This window comes from Brugia malayi (assembly GCF_000002995.4).
Source record: "Brugia malayi strain FR3 genome assembly, contig: Bm_v4_Chr2_contig_001, whole genome shotgun sequence".
In the NCBI taxonomy this organism is placed as follows: domain Eukaryota; kingdom Metazoa; phylum Nematoda; class Chromadorea; order Rhabditida; family Onchocercidae; genus Brugia; species Brugia malayi.
Window position 1 is genome coordinate 5,534,776 of NW_025062476.1, and position 19,376 is coordinate 5,554,151.

Genomic DNA, 19,376 nt, shown 5'->3' on the forward strand with positions numbered 1-19,376 from the left:
TCCCTATCCTTTCCCCGCTCATTTCTTAATTTTGTTTTTTTTTTTCCTTTTTTTAATTTTCTATCTCTAAGCTTTCTTCTTTTATTATTATATTGTTACACATTGATAATTAAATGAAAGAGTGTATTTATTGAGAAAAATGTTATAATAAATTTTGGCAAGAAAAAAAAAAACTCTTCACTGATCTTTTAACTCATATTTAGCTTCACTTTTGAATTTTATTAGCACTGTGAGACAAACTTAAAATTAATTTACCTGTTCCTTTTCTCTTTTCCTTCTTTTTTTTTTAACTATAACAATTTTTTTTTCTCTTTCAGCAAAATAATTGTAGCTTTGAGGTGAAAAAAAAGAAATTGAGAAACAAAAATTCTTCCATCGGGGAAATTTTTTTTTCGACACAAATTTACATTCTGTAATTTATTTTTTTTTTTTTTTTTTTGTTTTTATTTAATAAAACAATGAAATGACTAGAACTGCTGAAAAACAAAAGAAAAAAGTTATAACTTGCTCGGCCACACTGCCATGGAGGCGTTGAAGTTTAGTCAGTTATGAGAGTAAGTTTAAATATGTTTTCAGGATATCCTGGAAAATAACAAGGCTTGTGAGAGAGCAAAATAGAAACATTAAGTCGACCCTTTTTTTTTTTTTTTGAAAATTCGCTCTTTCTAAAATACATCCACTTATTCATAATAAGCCTTAATTACTTATTTTCTCAATAACCTGACTACTCCAACAAGTCCGAATATCTTTCTACAGGCGTATATATTCCTTTAAACTTATCTATAGTTACATTTTTCTCTTCTTTTTCTCGTAATCAAATTGTTAAACATTAAATTTTATATGCTTTTAAGAATTTTATCCTTCTGAAACTAATTTCTTTGACGCTTATCAGAATTTTCATTAGCCGATATTTTATCTCGTTTTTCTTCTTGTGACAAAATGATGTTTGGAAATTAATAAAGCAAAGTTAACAAACTGTCGTGAAATTTTATGCCAAAGCTAAAACATGGGCAAGTTTGAAGGGATTTGAAATTTCTAATATCAAAGGCAATGTAATCAGTTGCACTGAATGATTCAACCACTTTCGGAAATGCAACTTCTTGAGTAGCCATTAGTAGTAAAACTCATTTTGATACCAGCTTAGAATAAATGCAACTGATATTATATCATATTTGGATCTTAATATTTCTTTTCGTAAACTAAACCATTTATTCTGGATTGAGATCATAACAACGTCGGAATACCATAAAATCTCAACCGACTATACGAATCGGTATAAAATCTCCAATTATGCAAACTTTATTATTATTCATACAAATAATTAGTTGCACTCGACATATAATTACAATAAATTATATTAATTTAACAAACATATGCTCCATTGTATCCTCTAGGCGGAATATTCGTTTTGGTCCCGCTTTGCAAGCCTGGAATAATTTAGCGAATACGGCATCTCCTTTTGGATGATGTTTCATATGTCCAATTGTATCTTCTGCCATTGCTCTGTAAAATAAAGGAAAAAATCGCTTTTATAAATGTCCCAATATCAAATAAAGAAAATTATTTTAAAAAAATATAACTATGAAATAATCAAATTTAAGGAAACGATCAACTTTAGCTGTTTAGTTGAAATAGAAAATTCCTGACCATTTCAACATAGATTATTAGTCAGTGTTACAAGTTCAAATGCCGGCTGTATCACCATTGTCAAATCAAAAGTTACTTATTGGTTTATATTTGTAGTATGACATAAATTTCAGCTCTTTTTCTCGAATTTTCATTCCAAACAGCTTAGTAGAAGATTCTTCAGGAGTGTTTTACTAAACTGTAGTAGATTTCAGGAAAGACAGATTTCACATTAAGAATTAGACAGCACAAATTTGAACTACTAAAAAGAGGTATTATTAAAAAAGCTATAGTTCTGTTGGAAGGAAACTGAACCATTTAAAAAATTTTAAAAATTAAAAAAAAATAATAGGAACGGATATATTACACATTTGATAAATCAACATGCGGGAATTCTATATTTGTTCCAATAAGTTGAAATCCGAAACAAATCGAAATCATTCCTCTAATAAAAGCAGCATTTTAAATTATTAAAGTAAAATGGCCTTTCAGAAAAAGCGATATAATAGAGAGTTACAGTGAGTGTATACTTCTATGAAACCATTCTTCAGTTGTTTAAATAATATCTTGGATGGCTATAAAAAATCATAAAAAATTGATAAAATAAATATCTTCAAAATACAAATAAGAGGTGAATTATAATTTTAATTATAGACGGGTACAATTATTCATTGAGAAGTTAAAGATTGGAAGAAAAGTGAATTACACAGAGAAAAGTAGAAAATATGCGAATTAAAGTGAAAGATAAAAATATTTTCAAAAAAGGAAAAATAGTTACAAAAATCTTTAGCGAAAAATGTTCCAATCATTGTTCCAACAGTAGAAAATTTCAAGAACCAAAAGCAAAATCAAAAAAAAACTTCACCTTGCTTCCACACGCCCCATATCTTCACGAGTTTGTATTAAGGCACTGAGAAGTTCCACATGTATGTCGGGAAATTTGCGAACTAGTGTTGTTGTTTCTAGAGCTAATAAACTTTTATCCCTGAGACTCAGCACATCTGACATTGCTGTGAGAATTACTGTTAAGTCGGTAAACTGCAATAAATGATATTTTACTTGTGATACAAGTAATTTAAAACATTAAAGTCAGATTCAAAAACAGTTTTATGAGTAAACGAGTAACTGTTGAGTTGTTTTTTAGTCACCTTTTTAAATACTTACAATCTCAGCCAGTGACCAAGTCATATGTTTTTGAGTAAAACACTTTAAGTGCTCGCAGACTAACAACATAATTAATATTTTTTACGAAAAGAACAAAATATCTTTTAAAAGAAAGATACTATGACATACCGTCACATCAACATCATTCAATAATTTTGAAAAAAGCTGAGCTATTCGTTCACCATCAGATTTCAACAATTCAGATGCTCCATGACGATCGTCATAATTTGCAAATGATAATCGTCTAAAAATTAAGAAAGTGCATTCAAGAAATTATAACAGAATCACTAAATAGTACAAAATTCACTTTATTTCGTCACTGGAACACCTGACTAATAAAAAATATAAAAAACATGTGGTATTCCAATTTCCCCATTTTCTACGGAAGAAAATCACGGACGGAATAAAAATTTTCTATCGCTTTTTGAGCAAAATTTTCAGCGCACCAACTTCGTCCTTTGAATTGCCTGTTGATTTTAATTATACAAAAAGACTCCTATAAAAATCTTACCTATTGTCAATGCCAATCATATATTCACCAATAATTTTGTATTGTATTTCCATTAGTAAGGCACATCTAATATGTGGTCGAAGATGCTTGTGATCGCTGTAATAATCTGCAACTGTCATACAGACCGTCTCTAAAGCTGACGAACCACCAAGCCTTAAATTTCGAAAATAGAAAGACATTGACTTCACTTAGAAGATGAACTAAATTAATAAAACAAAAATAAGTGATTATTTATCTGAGTCCATAAATCTCATAAAGTTGTGTCAAGTAAAATTTTTTTGTTTTTCGGTTTTTTTTTTTGTCATTTCCAGCATTTTATAATCCAATATTTCTATGTTTTTTAATAACAATTATGCTACATTTATATCTTAATTGATATATCAAGAAAATACGTTGCGTAAAAATGTGATCTTTCTACAATATCTGATCTAATCGCAACATATATATATATATCATAAGTAAAGGCTAGGCATTGTTTAAACGTGGAAAGTCTTATGCAAATGCGAGCAAATATAGAAAAGATGTAAAGCGATTCAAACAATCGATAATTAGTGATGGGTTAGCTAAACTAGATTATATAACTCCCAGAACTGCAGACCTTTTAAGAATTCATTGCGAAAATAAGATCACTATTACGAAATCTTTGTATTCAGTGCCTAAACAATTCGAGTCAATAAATAAACAAGATACCATTTTTTTGTTAGGATTTCAGCGAGATGTGGAGCAATGTCTTCGTTCACTTCATCAAGTAAGGTACCAACACTGAAAAAAAGATTCAATTTTGGTTTGATAAAAACAAATTAAGAAGTATAACAGAATTAAAGTTAAGAATTTAACAGATCATCAATAAAGCAAACTTAGAGCAATAACGTACTGAAACTGCTAACTCAATTAAGAAAGGTTTCACATCATAAAAGAAATTAAAAAGCTGACGCAGACTGCATTCCAATATTCCAACGCTTTTTTAGCTGATCAATTTTATCAAGTAGTGCTTGTCTTGAAACAACCATTACAGATGAACTTCTATTAGATTGTAGTGAAACAGAAGTGTCAGCATTCGATAAATTAGATGGTGAAACATCTGCTTCCATTGTTAGTCTGATGTGTTGCTTTAATTTTTCTGTCGATTCTGTACATATATCCAAATTATTGGCTATTGCAATCTATGAATAAAAAGTAAATTAATCAAGTGAACATTATAGTAGTAATCTTGAAAATGTATGAGATTATTGATTTAATTTAGAAATTTACCACTGTAGCAGTGAACTCCTTGAAATGACTGCGATTTCCGAAATGTTTATTTTTATAAGCTGTAGCAGCATCTAGAAACACTTCTGTTTTATCAAAAATTTTGGTACATGTCATAAACATAAATACTGATTTGATAACTTGTCAAGTGATAACTTGGATAAGAAAATATTGCACAGAGAATATGTCTCAGCAAAAAAGATACCTTTATATTTGTTTGCAAAATTACGGAATTCATCGACACTAACTTCCACAACATTTGGTATGATATCATGGGAAATTTCTTTGGTTAGTGAAATCTGAAGAGGAATTTGATATTAAAATTCTAAATTGAAGTAACAAAAATTAAAACAAAAAAGCCCTACCGTATCCTCAATCATTCCAAAAAGAATGCTTGGTAATTGAGTATAAAAATATCCCAATCTTTCCTCTTCTGGATGTACATCTTTGTACCAATCCTAAAATAGAAATATCACACAAAAATAAAAACAACAACACGTATTTAAGTGGGATTCAAGGATTCTCGAGCAGTCAGCAAGAGTTTCATTCATCAAGTATAGCGACTTATGAAGCAAAACAAGTTACACAAAAATTAGATTACCATAAGTTTGTTAAAAACTAACGTCTTTTTCTTGCATCAAAGTTTTTTCCAACCATTCATGCATATCTCGTCGCGTTATTTCAATGAATCTGAATAGATAACACGATCATTCGATTCGGTTTTCGACCAAATGCATTTTAAGTTACTGTTGAAACAATAACTTAACGAAATCAATAACTTCATGAAAAAAGGTTTTATAAAAAAAAAAAAATTTTCTTCCTATTTAATCAGAACGCATCACTAAAGAAAACAAAGTTATAGCTGACCTATCACAAAGTTCGGTAACAGTGAATTTAGGCAAAAGAGGATGATCAGCCAATAAAGCAGCTGTATTAATTTGCAATCGTGGATTTCCCAAAATTTGATCACTTCTGAAAAAATTCATGATTACGAATGTGTTTTAAGAATAGAAAATGAGAATAAAGAAAACAACTGAAACTTACGCGTAAGAATTAACCCAACTAAGCAGCTGCACAAGTTCATTTTTTTCTAGTTTATCTGAAGCGATTTCACGAAGCTGAAAAAAGAAAATAGAACTTGTTGATTTAGTCTGAACTTTTTTCTTTCTAGCAAAATCACCAAATCACTTCAATTAAATTCCCCATTTAATTAATTTATATTTTTTAATTCTTGATAATATTATAAAATAAAAAGCACTTACTGTATAAGGTAAAAATAACACAGCTGCGGGATAAAAGATGGAAAAAGGATAGTTTTAAATAAATAGAATTTAAAAGAGACAAAAGTAAAAAACGAACACGTCCCGACAAAAGATTATGATACATGGATACAAAACGGTCATATATTTCGTAAGATGGCGGAAAACATGGTGAGGCCGCACTTTTCGCTACCAATAAATCATCCACTAATACGAGGCGACAAACTTCTAAATATCTGAAATTAGTTTTTTATAAATGAAATAGTTATCTGACACACCTAAAACACTGCATAACTATAATGTCCAATCAAAAATTTAGTGAATTAAGGTATTTAATCTAGAATAATAAAAAAAGGAAATTGTTTGTCATTTGAAGGCATTTGAAGGCAAACAAAATAATGATTAAAACTTTTAAAAATTATAACTCTCAGAATAAAACAGAAAATGATAAGTAAAACCCATTATTCTCGAATAATCCGATCTGAATTTAAAAGAAAAAAAAATACCTAGCAAGCCATTGTTTGTTAAGAGATCGGTCTTCTAACTGATTACCTTCGATTCGCTGTTTAACGGTACTAGCAATTACTTCTAGACATTTCTGACGCCATTTACGGGGTCTACCAGGTGGCATAAAATCATTGGTAGATGACTGTCGATCAATATAATACTGATCGATCCTAAAACTATTTCAGAAAATAATGCAAAATAACGAGAACGCAATAAAGAAAAAAAAAAAAGTTTTACTAGAAACCACTACTATGATTAGCAATATCAGGAAAATATTTGACATTTGAAGGCAAACAAAATAATGATTAAAACTTCTAAAAATTATAACTCTCAGAATAAAACAGAAAATGATAAATAAAACCCATTATTCTGGAATAATCCGATCTCAATTTAAAAGAAAAAAAAATACCTAGAAATAATGAGCTCATTTTGCAAACCGATTACTTCATAATCAACAAAAGATATATCTTGTTAGAAGTAACTATTTCTAATTCAAACAAAAATTTAAATTAGAAATAAGAACCAATGCTTCAGATACCTCTCCTCGCGTTCAATAATACGAAGAGCAGTAACTAATTGCGTCGGGCCCTGTTCGGTGCCACGTACTGCTTCTAGGCAACGAGAACAGATGTACCATAACTGTTTCGCAAGTTCTTGGATCACTTTATCAAGATCCGAAAAATATGTCTTTAACAACTGAAAAAACGAATCTTTTTTTCTTTCTCTAGTAATAATTTTTGGAAAAAAAACATATAAATTGAAAATAAAAAGATATTTTCATCATTCTATTTAACAAGCAAATTTCTTCATACTTAGTCCAGCTATACCATAACCAACATTTCTCATATTACATATGAAAATAAAAGATAAAAACAGATTCCTATAATTATTAATAAGAAATTTCAGATCAAAAACATGCATTTTTCTCATAGTTAACATTGCTCTGTTGCAACTTATGCACTTCGTACATTAAATCATCACGTGCATGCTCCATTTCCATAATGCTGTAAAAAAAATTTTTTGCTTTTCTCGATCATGGTGATCAGTACTACACTAATTGCTGCGAAGTGAGAAAAATAGAAAATACAAGAAAAAGTAAATGGTACATTAATTGTATATTAATTCTAATAAGGAATTATAATGCTTCTGTTAAATATTCTTAATTAACTATGAGGAAAAAAAATGAAAAAGAATGTGTTCACTAATCTATTAACTTTTTATGTGCCAGAAGCAATTTTCCATCCTGGACATATTCGCGTGTTTTTTCGATTGTTTCATTAATTTCGTAAATATGTTGTAAATGTCCTATTGAAGTTGCATATTGACTATTTTTCACATTTGCTTCGCGTAATTTTGCCATTTTCTGCTTTAACTCAGGAAATGCCAGTAATGCTGTATAAATTTCCTGCAAACTATAAACACAGAAGAAGTTTTAACAGAAATATGTTTGAAGATAATGAAAACAATATTAAACTCAAACTAAAAAACTAACATAAAATTCAAACATAATAGTTTTTTTTTTTTTCGCATACATACTTTAATTTTTTAAATCAACACCACTTAGCTAATTGCCTCAATATGATACCCCACTGCATATCACAATATGATAAGAGGCAAATGTACACTAAACATAACATGAACAAGGTAGTAGGATAGCAAAACACATTAAATAGGAGTTCAATCGAAATAAGCAAAACCAAATAATAATGTTTCGATTTTAAACGAAGAAGAAAAAAAAAAGCTTTAAGTTGACGGAACAAATCTAATAGCGGCAACAAGTACATACAAAAATCATCTCTTTCCATAATGAAAAAAGTTTTCGTTCCAGAAAAAAGAAATGTAACACTTCAAAGTGGAAAGTTTTTGAACCTGAAGTAAATGATCTCACCTTGTTTCAACTTCTTTAATATCTTCAACAGTTGTGGATAAATGCCCTATAGCTGTTCGTATGCCTTCTAACTGAGACTGTACGCCGGTTCGAAGCATTGCTTCTACAGCAGTCTGAAATATTTTTCATTTTATTTTATTTTTTTTCCAATTTTATGAACCTAATTGCTAATGAAAGAAATAATAAATGCCACAAGCTATAGAATGACTATTTGAAGAAAAAAAAAAAGAAAAGCGGAAATGTCTATAGAATCATTGACATAAAACTCTATCACTGATTAAAGTTCTCATCTTGAAATGAAACGGAAAAACACAAAAGGTAACTAATTTTCAGCGTTAATAATAATAATAATAATTTCATTTCGTAATTAGTGGTCTTATTAATGTATGGAAAATATCCAGCCTTATTTTATACAAATCCAACTGATATTAAAATTTGTTCGACAGGAAAAAAGACATCAAAATTGACGAGAGTGACCTTTTTTCTATCAGCTCTTTTTTTAAATGTGTCCAATTTCTCCAGTTGATCTGGTCTTTGGAACATTTGCGCAACTTGCACCAATGCTGCAGCATGTGCTTCCTTTTCGATTGCATCTATATCCATATTACATTTATTTTTCTGAAAATAATTAAGTTTTAAAGCATTTTCAAAAATCTCATTAAAAAAGATTTAATTATTTCTGGTAATAATATGTCGTTTTTTTCTCCTTTTTTCACGCTTTGATAAAATTAAATCTGAAATGAAAACGTATGGGACAAAAGGATAATTATTCCGTATCCATCAACAATTACTCTCATTGTCTCAGTTAATTTATCCTCTTATTCATCATCTTATTCAATATCATCATATGCATTGCACGTTAAACTTTTTTAAATTATAAATATAATTCATAATTAAACTTAAACATTAAACATTATGAAATAAAAATTCCTATAATTAGAAACTTTAAATTAAATATAATTAACACTTTCCATTATTCTTCAATCCGTGTAATATTCATAAAACACCATGACTTTCTCTTCCTCTTTCTTCTATTTTATTTATCAAAGCTAGAAATACAAAAGAAAATCATTGACGAATCATTATAATGCTTAACAAAAGAAACGAAAAATATGATTATCTATTACATTTTCTTATTAATATATTTACATAACGCTAATAACTTTTTTGATTGAAACATTATTTGCTTGCAAAATAAAACTTGAATTTCTACGGAAATTTTTTTTAAACCTATTAATTATATTTAAAATTTACTTTATTTGCACTATTTGATTGGAAATATGATAATTAGTTTACAATTATTAATAAATTTAAAAGAAACAAAAAACAAAACAATTTTAATACTAATAAAAATTCTAACATCGAAAAGTAATTTTAGATATTTAATGACAAAATCTGATTGAAACTTGTAAACACTTAGTAAACTCAAAAAAAATGCTTTCTATTAGTTATGAATATATTAATTACTATTAGTTATGCATATTTAATATACTAGTTACCTCTCACGTACGTGGCAAGTTACACGCTTACCACAGCACTAACTCTAATCAGACACGCACACCATTTAAAATTACCCACTAGTGCCTTACGTAACTAATAATACTCATTTAAATCTAACAATCACTTTTTATGTCAATTTCTAGCTTCTCTCAAATTAACATATTCTCTTGAAGATCTTTGCGATCTTTAATTCTCCACACTTACTATTCTATTTTCTACTAGCTTAGCATTTTCACTTTTTGGTTATCATTTTATCTTTGCGGATAGGTCACAGCATTCATTAATGGAGAAATCGAATTTGAAAGCTATGAGATTCAGTTTTGTATTCCATTTCCTATTTAATTACTTATTAGGTTTATATGAAAATTGAATTTATAAAATTTCATTTAACATATATTATCATTCCATTATATTACTTCTAAATATTTGTGCACTTTAATACGGTAATTATAACTGCAGAAATAAGAAGAAAAAAGTTTATTAATGTCAATGTTGAACTGGATCTAAATTTTGTGATTTTTTTAAATGATTTTGAAAGTAAATTTTAGGATGAAAAAGAAGAGAAAGAAAAGTTATATGGAAAATAAATCGGAATGGTTGCTAAGGAAACGACAAGGTTTCCGACTTTTGAATCCGGTTAACTATCAATTGCCTACATGCTCTCATGGTGTTCTAAGTTTTACTTTCTCTTTATTAACTTTTAAGCGAATAGAAAAAGCAATTAAAAACTAATTTATTTGATAGACAAATAAGCATAAGTACGGTATAAGTGATGAGTACTTTTAAAGTTACTGCTTTTTGAAATTATTGGATGTATATTATGGGATGTCTTGAATGTCACATATGCAAAATATTGTGTAATGGGTAATATAGGAAATATTTTGTGACACCCAGTTTTTTAAATTTTAATACTCTAATCAAATATGTTTTTAAATAGTTGTTTTTACGATTTTTTAAGTTTAATTAAAAGTATTTCGTTTGTCATTCTGAAAATTGCCATAATTATAATTTCAAAGCACTTTGTCATTTATTTATTTCAGGACCATGTTTACTATTTGAACGGAAAGGTAAAACAGGAGAAACAAAAGAAAAGTTCTTTGCTTGTGCTGTTTATCGATCTCAAAAGCATTGTCCATTTCGACTGAATTTAAGTTGCAAAATTATTTCAAATAATGTGCTCAGCAATTTCGGCAGTTTGAATGTTGCCATGACATCGTTCTGTTATGCTGTTATACGGAAAAAGTGAACTTTATTCTGAAAATATTACTTCTCAAATTTTTCAATTAAACTTTTTTAAATGAGGGATGTTTTGAAAATAATTATTTATTAACTTATGATGCCTAAACGTTTTCACATGCGTAAGACATTTATATAAACCGGAATGTTCCTTACATTAGTGCTGTACGATTTAATAATAAGTGATATTTAGTTATAATATAATTCACTTTTTAAGACTTATCAAATCTGTGGTTTTCTTAAAATGAAGTTCAAGGAAATAGATTTTTTTCAGATTAAAAATTTGTCAAACTTCTTTGCAATTTGGTAATTTACAGAGTGAATTTACTGAGAGCAAAGAATGAAAAGGTTTACTATTGCGCAACTTGCAATGATGTATTCTCATTGCCACATACTCATCCGATTATAGGACCACTTGGAATCTCTTCTTTAAGAAAACCTTCACAACTGTTTTCTGCACATGTGAAGAATGATTCTGAAAGTGTAAGCTTATTTCATGGCTTTCTTTTTGATCGCTTTCAATTTATATTTTAGTAATTTCAATTTTTTATATTTTAATATATTACATTTCAATTTATATTCTAATATATAATAATACATTTTCCTTCTTATTCATCGAAGGGAGTAGTGGAGAATTCTTTAACAATGCAAAATTAAAAAATAATTTTGTAGTTAAAGTGGAAAAGAACAACTGTTAAATTTTTTTTTTTTTTTTTTTTCAGCAATATTGGTTTACGGATGAGTCATTGACAGTAATAGTAAATGCCCTTGAAAAGTCTGGCTGTGATGGAGTGTTATGCATCGGAACACCAACAGTATTCGAGCATTTTCAAAGTTGTAAATTACTTCGACAAAAAATAAAAACATTTTTGTTGGATATCGATGCTCGATTTGTGAGATTTCCTTTTAAAATTTCCTCAAAAATATGTAAATTCTTTATGCCAAATTTTCAGCAATATTCTCAAAGTTTTTGAATGAAAAAATGTCTTTTTTGTAGCAATACGATTTTCCACACTGCTGCAATAAATTTTTAGCATCATCAAAAATTCAACCGAATCATGTTGTTCTTGTTTTTTTTTTTTTTCTTTTAATACATATTATTTCTGAAATATTTCTAATGTTTTCAAATTTATTTTGGTAGCAAAAAATTACAGATGACAAATAGTGGCTTACCCTTTTATAGAAAAAGATTTTTCAGGTACCATTTTTTCGTTCCAGTCATTTTGCAGTATACAGTATGCTGACAAATCATTTTTACGACCCAATAAGCATCACAAAACTTATTTTATTTTTTGGATCAGTTCATCGTTTGGTGATAGTGTGTGATCCTCCTTTCGGTGTTTTCATAGAAGCCTTGAAAAATTCAATAGAGAAACTTCGAGAGCAGTTCTTCACTTCCACCACTGGCAAATTGAAGTAAGTTTGAAAATTTTTGCATCTTTCACTTGGACTTTTTTTTTTCATTTTTAATTTTTATATTTCAGTAATAGTTGGTGCAAAAATATTATTGTTCTTCCAATTTTCACTGGAAGGCGTTTTCTAAATTGCAACGATTTCCAAATGTTGGATTACAGAGTTAGTTATTCATTATTTTCACAAGACTCTTCTTAACAAAACACCAACAATGTTCGAATTTTTTTAAAGTTTTCAAATCACAAATTGCTTCAACAAAAAATTTCTTTATTGATTATTTATTAAAGTATTTGTGTGTTTCATGTTTGCGAATTTCTCTTAATTTATCAACTATCGTTCCAATATATTAATGTTATTAAGAATTATTTCATATCCTAATTCTGCATGCTTATAAGGTCTTTTTTATGTCCGTAGTGATGTTTAGGACACTGATAAAAGTAACACTACAGAAAAAATTCTCATAAGTTGAATTAATCTTTGTGTTGACAGTGATGTCTTGATTTTAAAAAGAGCTTCGAAAATTTCAGGTATGTTATAAAAATCACTCGAAATATAAGCGGCCAGAAAAGTCCATCGTTCGTATATTTACCGATCTTCCACTAAATGAATTCGACTTGTCAAAAGATCCTAGTTATAGGTCAGTGTTATTTTTAATTTGCTTATTCTTTCTTTAGAAATTTAGAATTTTTTTTCTCTTTTCTTTTTGAAATTTCTTCTCTTTTCTTTTATGCAACATAAAAATTCTTGATCAAAAAATTTAAGATTTTTTTTTCAGCTTAAAATCTTTAAATTTTCAGGTTTTGTGATAAATGTGTAAAGTTTGTTATAAAAACTACTCTTCATTGCAATTTTTGCGAGACTTGTTCTTCCGATGTAATGCATTTTTTATTTAAATTAAGGTTTTCGCAATATTCATTTAATCAAGTATGTTAAATCATTTTTTTCCTCTCTACTAGCAAAATAAAATAGAGAAAATTCATTATTTCAATTATGATTTATTTTTCTACTCTTTCCTATTTTCATTTTTATTTGTAGGCTAACATTTGCGAACACTGTGATAAATGTGGTCAGTGTGTCAAAAGCACGTATAAGCACTGTTCATTGTGCAGTCGTTGTCATCTGCCACAAAGATGTTCAAAAATTCACGGTGATGATCGTCGAAATTCTCGAATGTTCCTCGAGACAGCACTGCGTAAATTAGAAAAAGCAAAAGAAAAGTGACATTGAATTATTTAATCATCGGTTACTTTTTTGCTAAGCCTTAATTGACTGATTGATGTCGAAGCGTATATAAGTAATGGAAAAAAAAAACGACAATAAAAACACTTTCCTGCAATTTTCAGTATGCGTATGCAACTTGTTTTAGGCTTTAACTTTTATTTCCTTTTTTATTCCGTAAACTTGTTTCCTTTACAGTCCTAATTATCCTTTTCTTATTTATAAAGTTGAATATTACAAGTAATTTTATTAATATTAATTTATTGTTTCATAACTTTAAAAAAAAAATTGTGGAATTAGGTGAATTAATTGTAGTTGTTATTTGAAATTTCAAAAAGTACACTTCATCTTCACTCTTCCTGATCTAATTTTTTAATAAAATAATGTGTAATCTTTGCTAATTATTTGTAAAGTATAATTTAGGAAATCCATTATATAAAATTATTAGGTTTTGTTGAACAACCGGATTTGAAATTAAATTATCACGTTTAATATGCTATATCCTACTTCGGTTAAACTTACTTTTTTTCTTTTATGATGGTTTTATTCAATGCTATGTCTCTTTTATGATGGTTTTATTCAATGCTATGTTTCTTTTATGATGGTTTTATTCAATGCTATGTTCTTCCATTATCATACTTTGTTGATATAACCAAATTCATTGCTAGTTTTTGTTGAAAATAAAATTTTTTAAAGTTTATATAGAATGCATAAAGTATCTCATGTAAAAATTAGCTGCTATTCATTCATTATTGCATAAAAAATGCAAAAGCTTCCCATATTAAAAAAAAAAAAAAAAACTTTTTTCTTTGAAAAATGGAAATAACAGATTAAAATTGATCTTTGAAATGTTAAAATTGAAATTGCATTTATAATCACTAATCTTTTATTGATGTTATGTCTGACTTTTTTTTTCTATGCATAATGGAAATGTGGCAGTCGATTTTATTCATTGATGAGATTTTGCCGATGTCATATGTGCATATGTCATTTTAGTAGCAAACAAAGATGTCACACACTATTCTCTTCAATAACTCCCACTCAGCTCAAATGAATGATTCATTCTAAAATTGCTTGATATCGTAGGCGTGTGTGTGTGTGTGTGTGTGTGTGTGTGTGTGTGTGTGTGTGTGTGTGTGTGTGTGTGTGTGTGTGTGTGTGTGTGTGTGTGTGTGTGTGTGTGTGTGTGTGTGTGTGTGTGTGTGTGTGTGTGTGTGTGTGTGTGTGTGTGTGTGTGTGTGTGTGTGTGTGTGTGTGTGTGTGTGTGTGTGTGTGTGTGTGTGTGTGTGTGTGTGTGTGTGTGTGTGTGTGTGTGTGACAAATATGCATCTTTTAATTTCATTCAGTTATTTTTCAGTTATTTCGTCTTCATACATTGCGTTTTTCTTTTGCATTCCTTTCTTTCAATTTTTTTCTAGTTTTGGCTTTGTCAGGGAAATATTTCAAATTTATTATTTATGCGTCTTCGTTTATGATATTAAAATTAAAGGTTTTTTTCAATTCCTTTTTTGCCTGAAATTTGATTTTAATATTTTCACTATTTATTTGACTCATGCAATGGAACTTGATTTGTAAACTTCAATTAATTCTATCATTGGGCAGAAGTAAACATTTGTTTAATTATTATAAAATTAATGATGATATTTTCTTAGCCTTTAAAAAAAGCATTTTCCTATTGACAATTTCACACATTTTAAAATTAATAATTTTTCTTTAGTTTGCTAATTTTTAATTCTCATAAATGAAATAAATCAAATGAACAAACAAATTATTCGTATTATTTGTGATAAAATATTGGTAAATAAATTACAATAGAAAATAAATAAACGATCAAAATTGTAATATATTTTTTTGCCTTTCCCCTGGAAAAAGCAATAAACAAAGTCCAAGTTGTAAAAAAGTATGTGAAAATTTTTGAACTGAAAAAGTAAATTAAAATTGAAATTGAAAAAAGGAAAAATAGTAAGTATTCGATAATTATTGTTTATTTTTTCTTTTTCTTTTCCAGCCAATTTCTTGTATGTTTTTACTTTTATTTTTTGATGATTTTTATTAAGGTAATATTTTTTTTTAAAAAAAATAGAGGTATTAATCAGTTCTGAAAAAATTATGAAGTTTAAAAAATTCTTGCACAGTTGTGAATATTCATTTAAATTTGTTTATTATATGTATTATTGAATACCGAAATTTTCAGGAAGAAGCAAAAGTCATATATTATGATAATATCAATTACTTTAACTTTATCATTGTTATTATTATCATCATCATCATTCTTTATCGAAGCAGCAGTAATTCATTTCTTAATTCCAATATCATCTTTTCTTTTTTAACACTGAACATGTTTTATTCGGAACCAGATTGGAATACTGGATAACTGAATATTGAATATGAATAGACTGAAATGAAATCATTACAAATAATATTGTCTAGAATCATTATCAGTAAAATTTTCATATCCTAATTTTAACGATTATTATTACAATTTATTCATAATATTTTTCTTTTTCACTTATTTTAAAATATTATTAAAGAATATTATGTAAAAATTTATTATTCAAATTATTTTCATAGAATTAGCGCAAATTAATTTTTATTAGAGGAAAAAAGAATACACTTGCATTTACTTTCAATATGTTTCATAAATTTTGAAATTATTTTTAGAAAGCATCTAATCAGTGTGGTTTACCGCCATTTGTTGATGATTTACCGAATAGCGAAAAGAAGGAAATTTTATCAATTTGGAAAGATTATAAATCAGGCGACGATTGCACTGATCAAAGACGCGAAACACAAGAAATTGTTAATTTTAGTATTATTTCATTAAAATTTCCAAACAAAAATTTTCTTCTTTGTTTATATTTATGATAGAAAGAATTCTGCTGGACGAAAAGTTTGAATGAATCACTTTCAATTTATCCATTTGTTTTTATTTTATTGAAAAAAAATTTTTTTTTTAAGCAAAAAATTCTTATTGAAATAACATAATAAATAATCGATATAATCAATTATTTTGATCAGTGACAAATTATGAAAAAATTTGTTCTGATAAATTTATGAAAAAAGAAACCTAAATAGCTCATCATTCTTAACACCAAAAAGAAAATTTTTTTTATTAAATTTATTATTTTCAAAAAATTTTTGTAATTTTTTAATTTTAAAATGATCATTATTAAATAATTTATTAATTCATACAAATTTTATAGATTGATAATCTAACAAGTGATATACGAGCGGTGTTATTCGGTCGACCACCGTCGTTTCTCAAAGATGCGCCAATTAGTGTGAGAAAGATGTTTCGAGATATTATGCATAATCGAACATTAAAGCATGATGAGAAGAAACAAGAATTAAAGTTATTCTTTTATTTTTTCTAATTTGAAAATTTTTTTGTCAAAAAAATTTTTAGAGACAATTTAGTGACAGTTAAAGTAATTGGACATTTAGTATTTGAGATTCAAAATGTTAGACATTCAACATTAATAAATAAAAGTAATTAAGATAATAATGGACACTTATTATTGGCATTAGAAATAATAATGAACATTTAATATTGGCATTAAAAATGGTGGACAAAAGGAAGTGATGGACATTTAATACTGAGATTAAAGGGAAAAGTGACAACTTAAAGATTCGTTGAATAAATAAATATGTAAATGACAAATGGAATACAAATTGATCATTAGCGCTTTTTATTATTGTTTAATAGCGAATAATAAACTGAAAATGTTATAAATATAAAATGAAATAAGTGTGGAAAGAAGTAATTAAATTTAAAAAAAAAGACTGTTAGATTTTCTTTGTAAATAATTAACTATATAAATTTAAAAAAAAAAGAGACATTTAAATTTAAATGTTATTATTTTAGAATTTGAAATCATATTCAAACTTAGAATTTTTTGTTTCCTTTTTTTCCACCTTTTGTTTTCAAATAAAGTTAATTGTTTAGTAACTGATTTACTAAAATCCTCCTAAAAAAACTAAAATTTGAAATATTGAAATTTTGCATCTCATTTAAAGTTATTTGAAATTTGCAGCAATCTGGCGGTACAAATTTTAAATCAAAAACAGCTTGCCGAATTTAGACGATATCTGGAGGAGCGTGAACATCAAAAGAAGGAATTTGAGAATAAGGTAAATTAAATATTTCATCATTTACTGTTTATTAATATTTCATTACTTATATTTATTGCCTTTAAATTATTTTTAAAAAATTAAACTGAACATGAATTAATTTCTTCCTTTTCCTTCTTGATTTTATATCAATTAAAATTAATTCCTGTAATGAAAGAATAAAAGTAATTAGTATAGCCATGCTTAACTAAAATTGTACTGAAATTTTAATTCAAGTTAATAAACATTGCAACAAATTTATTACTATATTATTATTATTATTATTATTATTATTATTATTATTATTATTATTATTATTATTATTATTATTATTATTGTTATTATTATTATTACTATTATTATTAATTATTATTATTAATTATTATTATTATTATTAATTATTATTATTATTATTATTATTATTATTATTAATTATTATTATTATACATGCATATGCATATATTTTAATATTTACTGCCACAAATCTCTATTACTTTTTAAAAAGTGAAACAAATATGAATTATTTTTTCTTTTCTCTCTCTCTTTCTCTCTTCTTTTAAACTATTAATAAGCTATAAAATAAAAATTGTAAATATTTCAGGTGAATAATCTTTCACCAGCAGCCAAGGAAGTTTTTCATAAATTAGAACGTTTGAAAGCTGAACGAGCTAAAATTATGGATGTCATGACTGATGACGTGCGGAAAGAATTACGCCAATTATTTCGCAGATCAAAAAATTAAAAACACAGCAATTGAAATGCTAATAAATTATAGAAGAGAGAATTATAGAAGAGAGAAGCTATAATATTAATAAAATTTTTGATACCTTTTTTTGTAAGCTAATAATTGCAAATGACATTTTTTTTTTTTTTTTTAATGTTATATCATGTCTTGATTTCATTTCAGTTTCACTCTTTTTCATTTATTCATTCAATTTTTTTTTTGGAATATAATATTTTATTAGTAATTATTTATAATTGAATATTTAAAGTTGAACTTCAAAAATTTCCAACTCTTACTGGTTTTTTCTTTTTTTTTGATATTAATCGTTTTTGTGGGAATTATTATTTCATACTGTTTTCAATAAATGCTACTATTATTATTGGTGAATTAAAATATTCAAATCTTGTGATGCATAACAGAGAGCAAATTTTGAAAACTTTAAAAAACAAAGAAAAAATCTTTGATATCAATTAAATTTAATATTTTTTAATTGAACAAGTATTTCGATAGTATGTTTGTCCCCTCATTATTTATTAATTCCAATTTTAATTTATGATATAAGCATTGAAATGTTATATGGCAATAACAATTAAGCCTATTTAGAGTTTATTTGAAATCTTTGGGGTCGTTAAGACCTAATGATAGTCTAATAAACTGAAATGTAATTAATACTAAGGTAATGAGGGCAATTTTACTTACTCAATACATGTAGGAATGCAAAGGAATATTTCTCCCAAAATTTATATCCCAAAGAAAAAGTAACTCTCCTAAAATTCATATTTCTCTGCAAAAGTAATTCTTTGAAAATTCATATCTTGTAGAATAAAAGCTTTCAAAATTTATACCTTAGAACAAAAGCCTCCGAAATTTATACCTTAGGATAAAAACAACTTTATTCATACTTTAGTACCTATGCTCATTTTGCACTTCAACAAAATGAGTATGCGAATTTTTCAGGCAAATTATATTTAT

At 27.0% G+C, this 19,376-nt stretch overlaps 3 protein-coding genes across 4 annotated transcripts; 2 read left to right on the plus strand and 1 right to left on the minus strand.

The window, feature by feature from the left end:
• Window positions 1–1,352: 1,352 nt before the first annotated feature.
• On the minus strand, window positions 1,353–8,806 carry Bma-sec-6 (Proable exocyst complex component Sec6, putative; the record flags this gene model as incomplete). Its single annotated transcript, XM_043078517.1, has 19 exons — window positions 1,353–1,503; window positions 2,492–2,664; window positions 2,920–3,034; window positions 3,302–3,454; window positions 3,992–4,063; window positions 4,235–4,464; window positions 4,553–4,623; window positions 4,755–4,848; window positions 4,915–5,007; window positions 5,173–5,239; window positions 5,417–5,521; window positions 5,594–5,667; window positions 5,909–6,044; window positions 6,315–6,485; window positions 6,854–7,011; window positions 7,235–7,319; window positions 7,530–7,727; window positions 8,204–8,316; window positions 8,681–8,806. The coding sequence occupies 19 exons, from the start codon at window positions 8,804–8,806 to the stop codon at window positions 1,353–1,355; spliced, it is 2,385 nt and encodes a 794-aa protein (XP_042934451.1).
• A 1,446-nt stretch (window positions 8,807–10,252) lies between these two features.
• Bm3782 (uncharacterized protein) lies at window positions 10,253–13,573 on the plus strand (the record flags this gene model as incomplete). Of its 2 annotated transcripts, none has more annotated exons than XM_043078518.1 (9): window positions 10,253–10,370; window positions 10,744–10,945; window positions 11,257–11,422; window positions 11,662–11,832; window positions 12,138–12,355; window positions 12,424–12,514; window positions 12,880–12,989; window positions 13,150–13,276; window positions 13,388–13,573. In XM_043078518.1, 9 exons carry the CDS (start codon window positions 10,253–10,255, stop codon window positions 13,571–13,573), a joined length of 1,389 nt encoding a protein of 462 aa, XP_042934452.1. The 2 variants fall into 2 exon arrangements, with proteins under 2 accessions (XP_042934452.1, XP_042934453.1); XM_043078519.1 differs by having other exon boundaries at window positions 13,150–13,225.
• Window positions 13,574–15,786: 2,213 nt separating this feature from the next.
• On the plus strand, window positions 15,787–18,422 carry Bm4533 (OV39 antigen (Fragment)-like; the record flags this gene model as incomplete). The annotated part of the gene is made up of 5 exons (XM_043078520.1): window positions 15,787–15,858; window positions 16,232–16,369; window positions 16,774–16,922; window positions 17,605–17,701; window positions 18,282–18,422. The coding sequence occupies 5 exons, from the start codon at window positions 15,787–15,789 to the stop codon at window positions 18,420–18,422; spliced, it is 597 nt and encodes a 198-aa protein (XP_042934454.1).
• Between the last annotated feature and the right edge of the window lie 954 nt (window positions 18,423–19,376).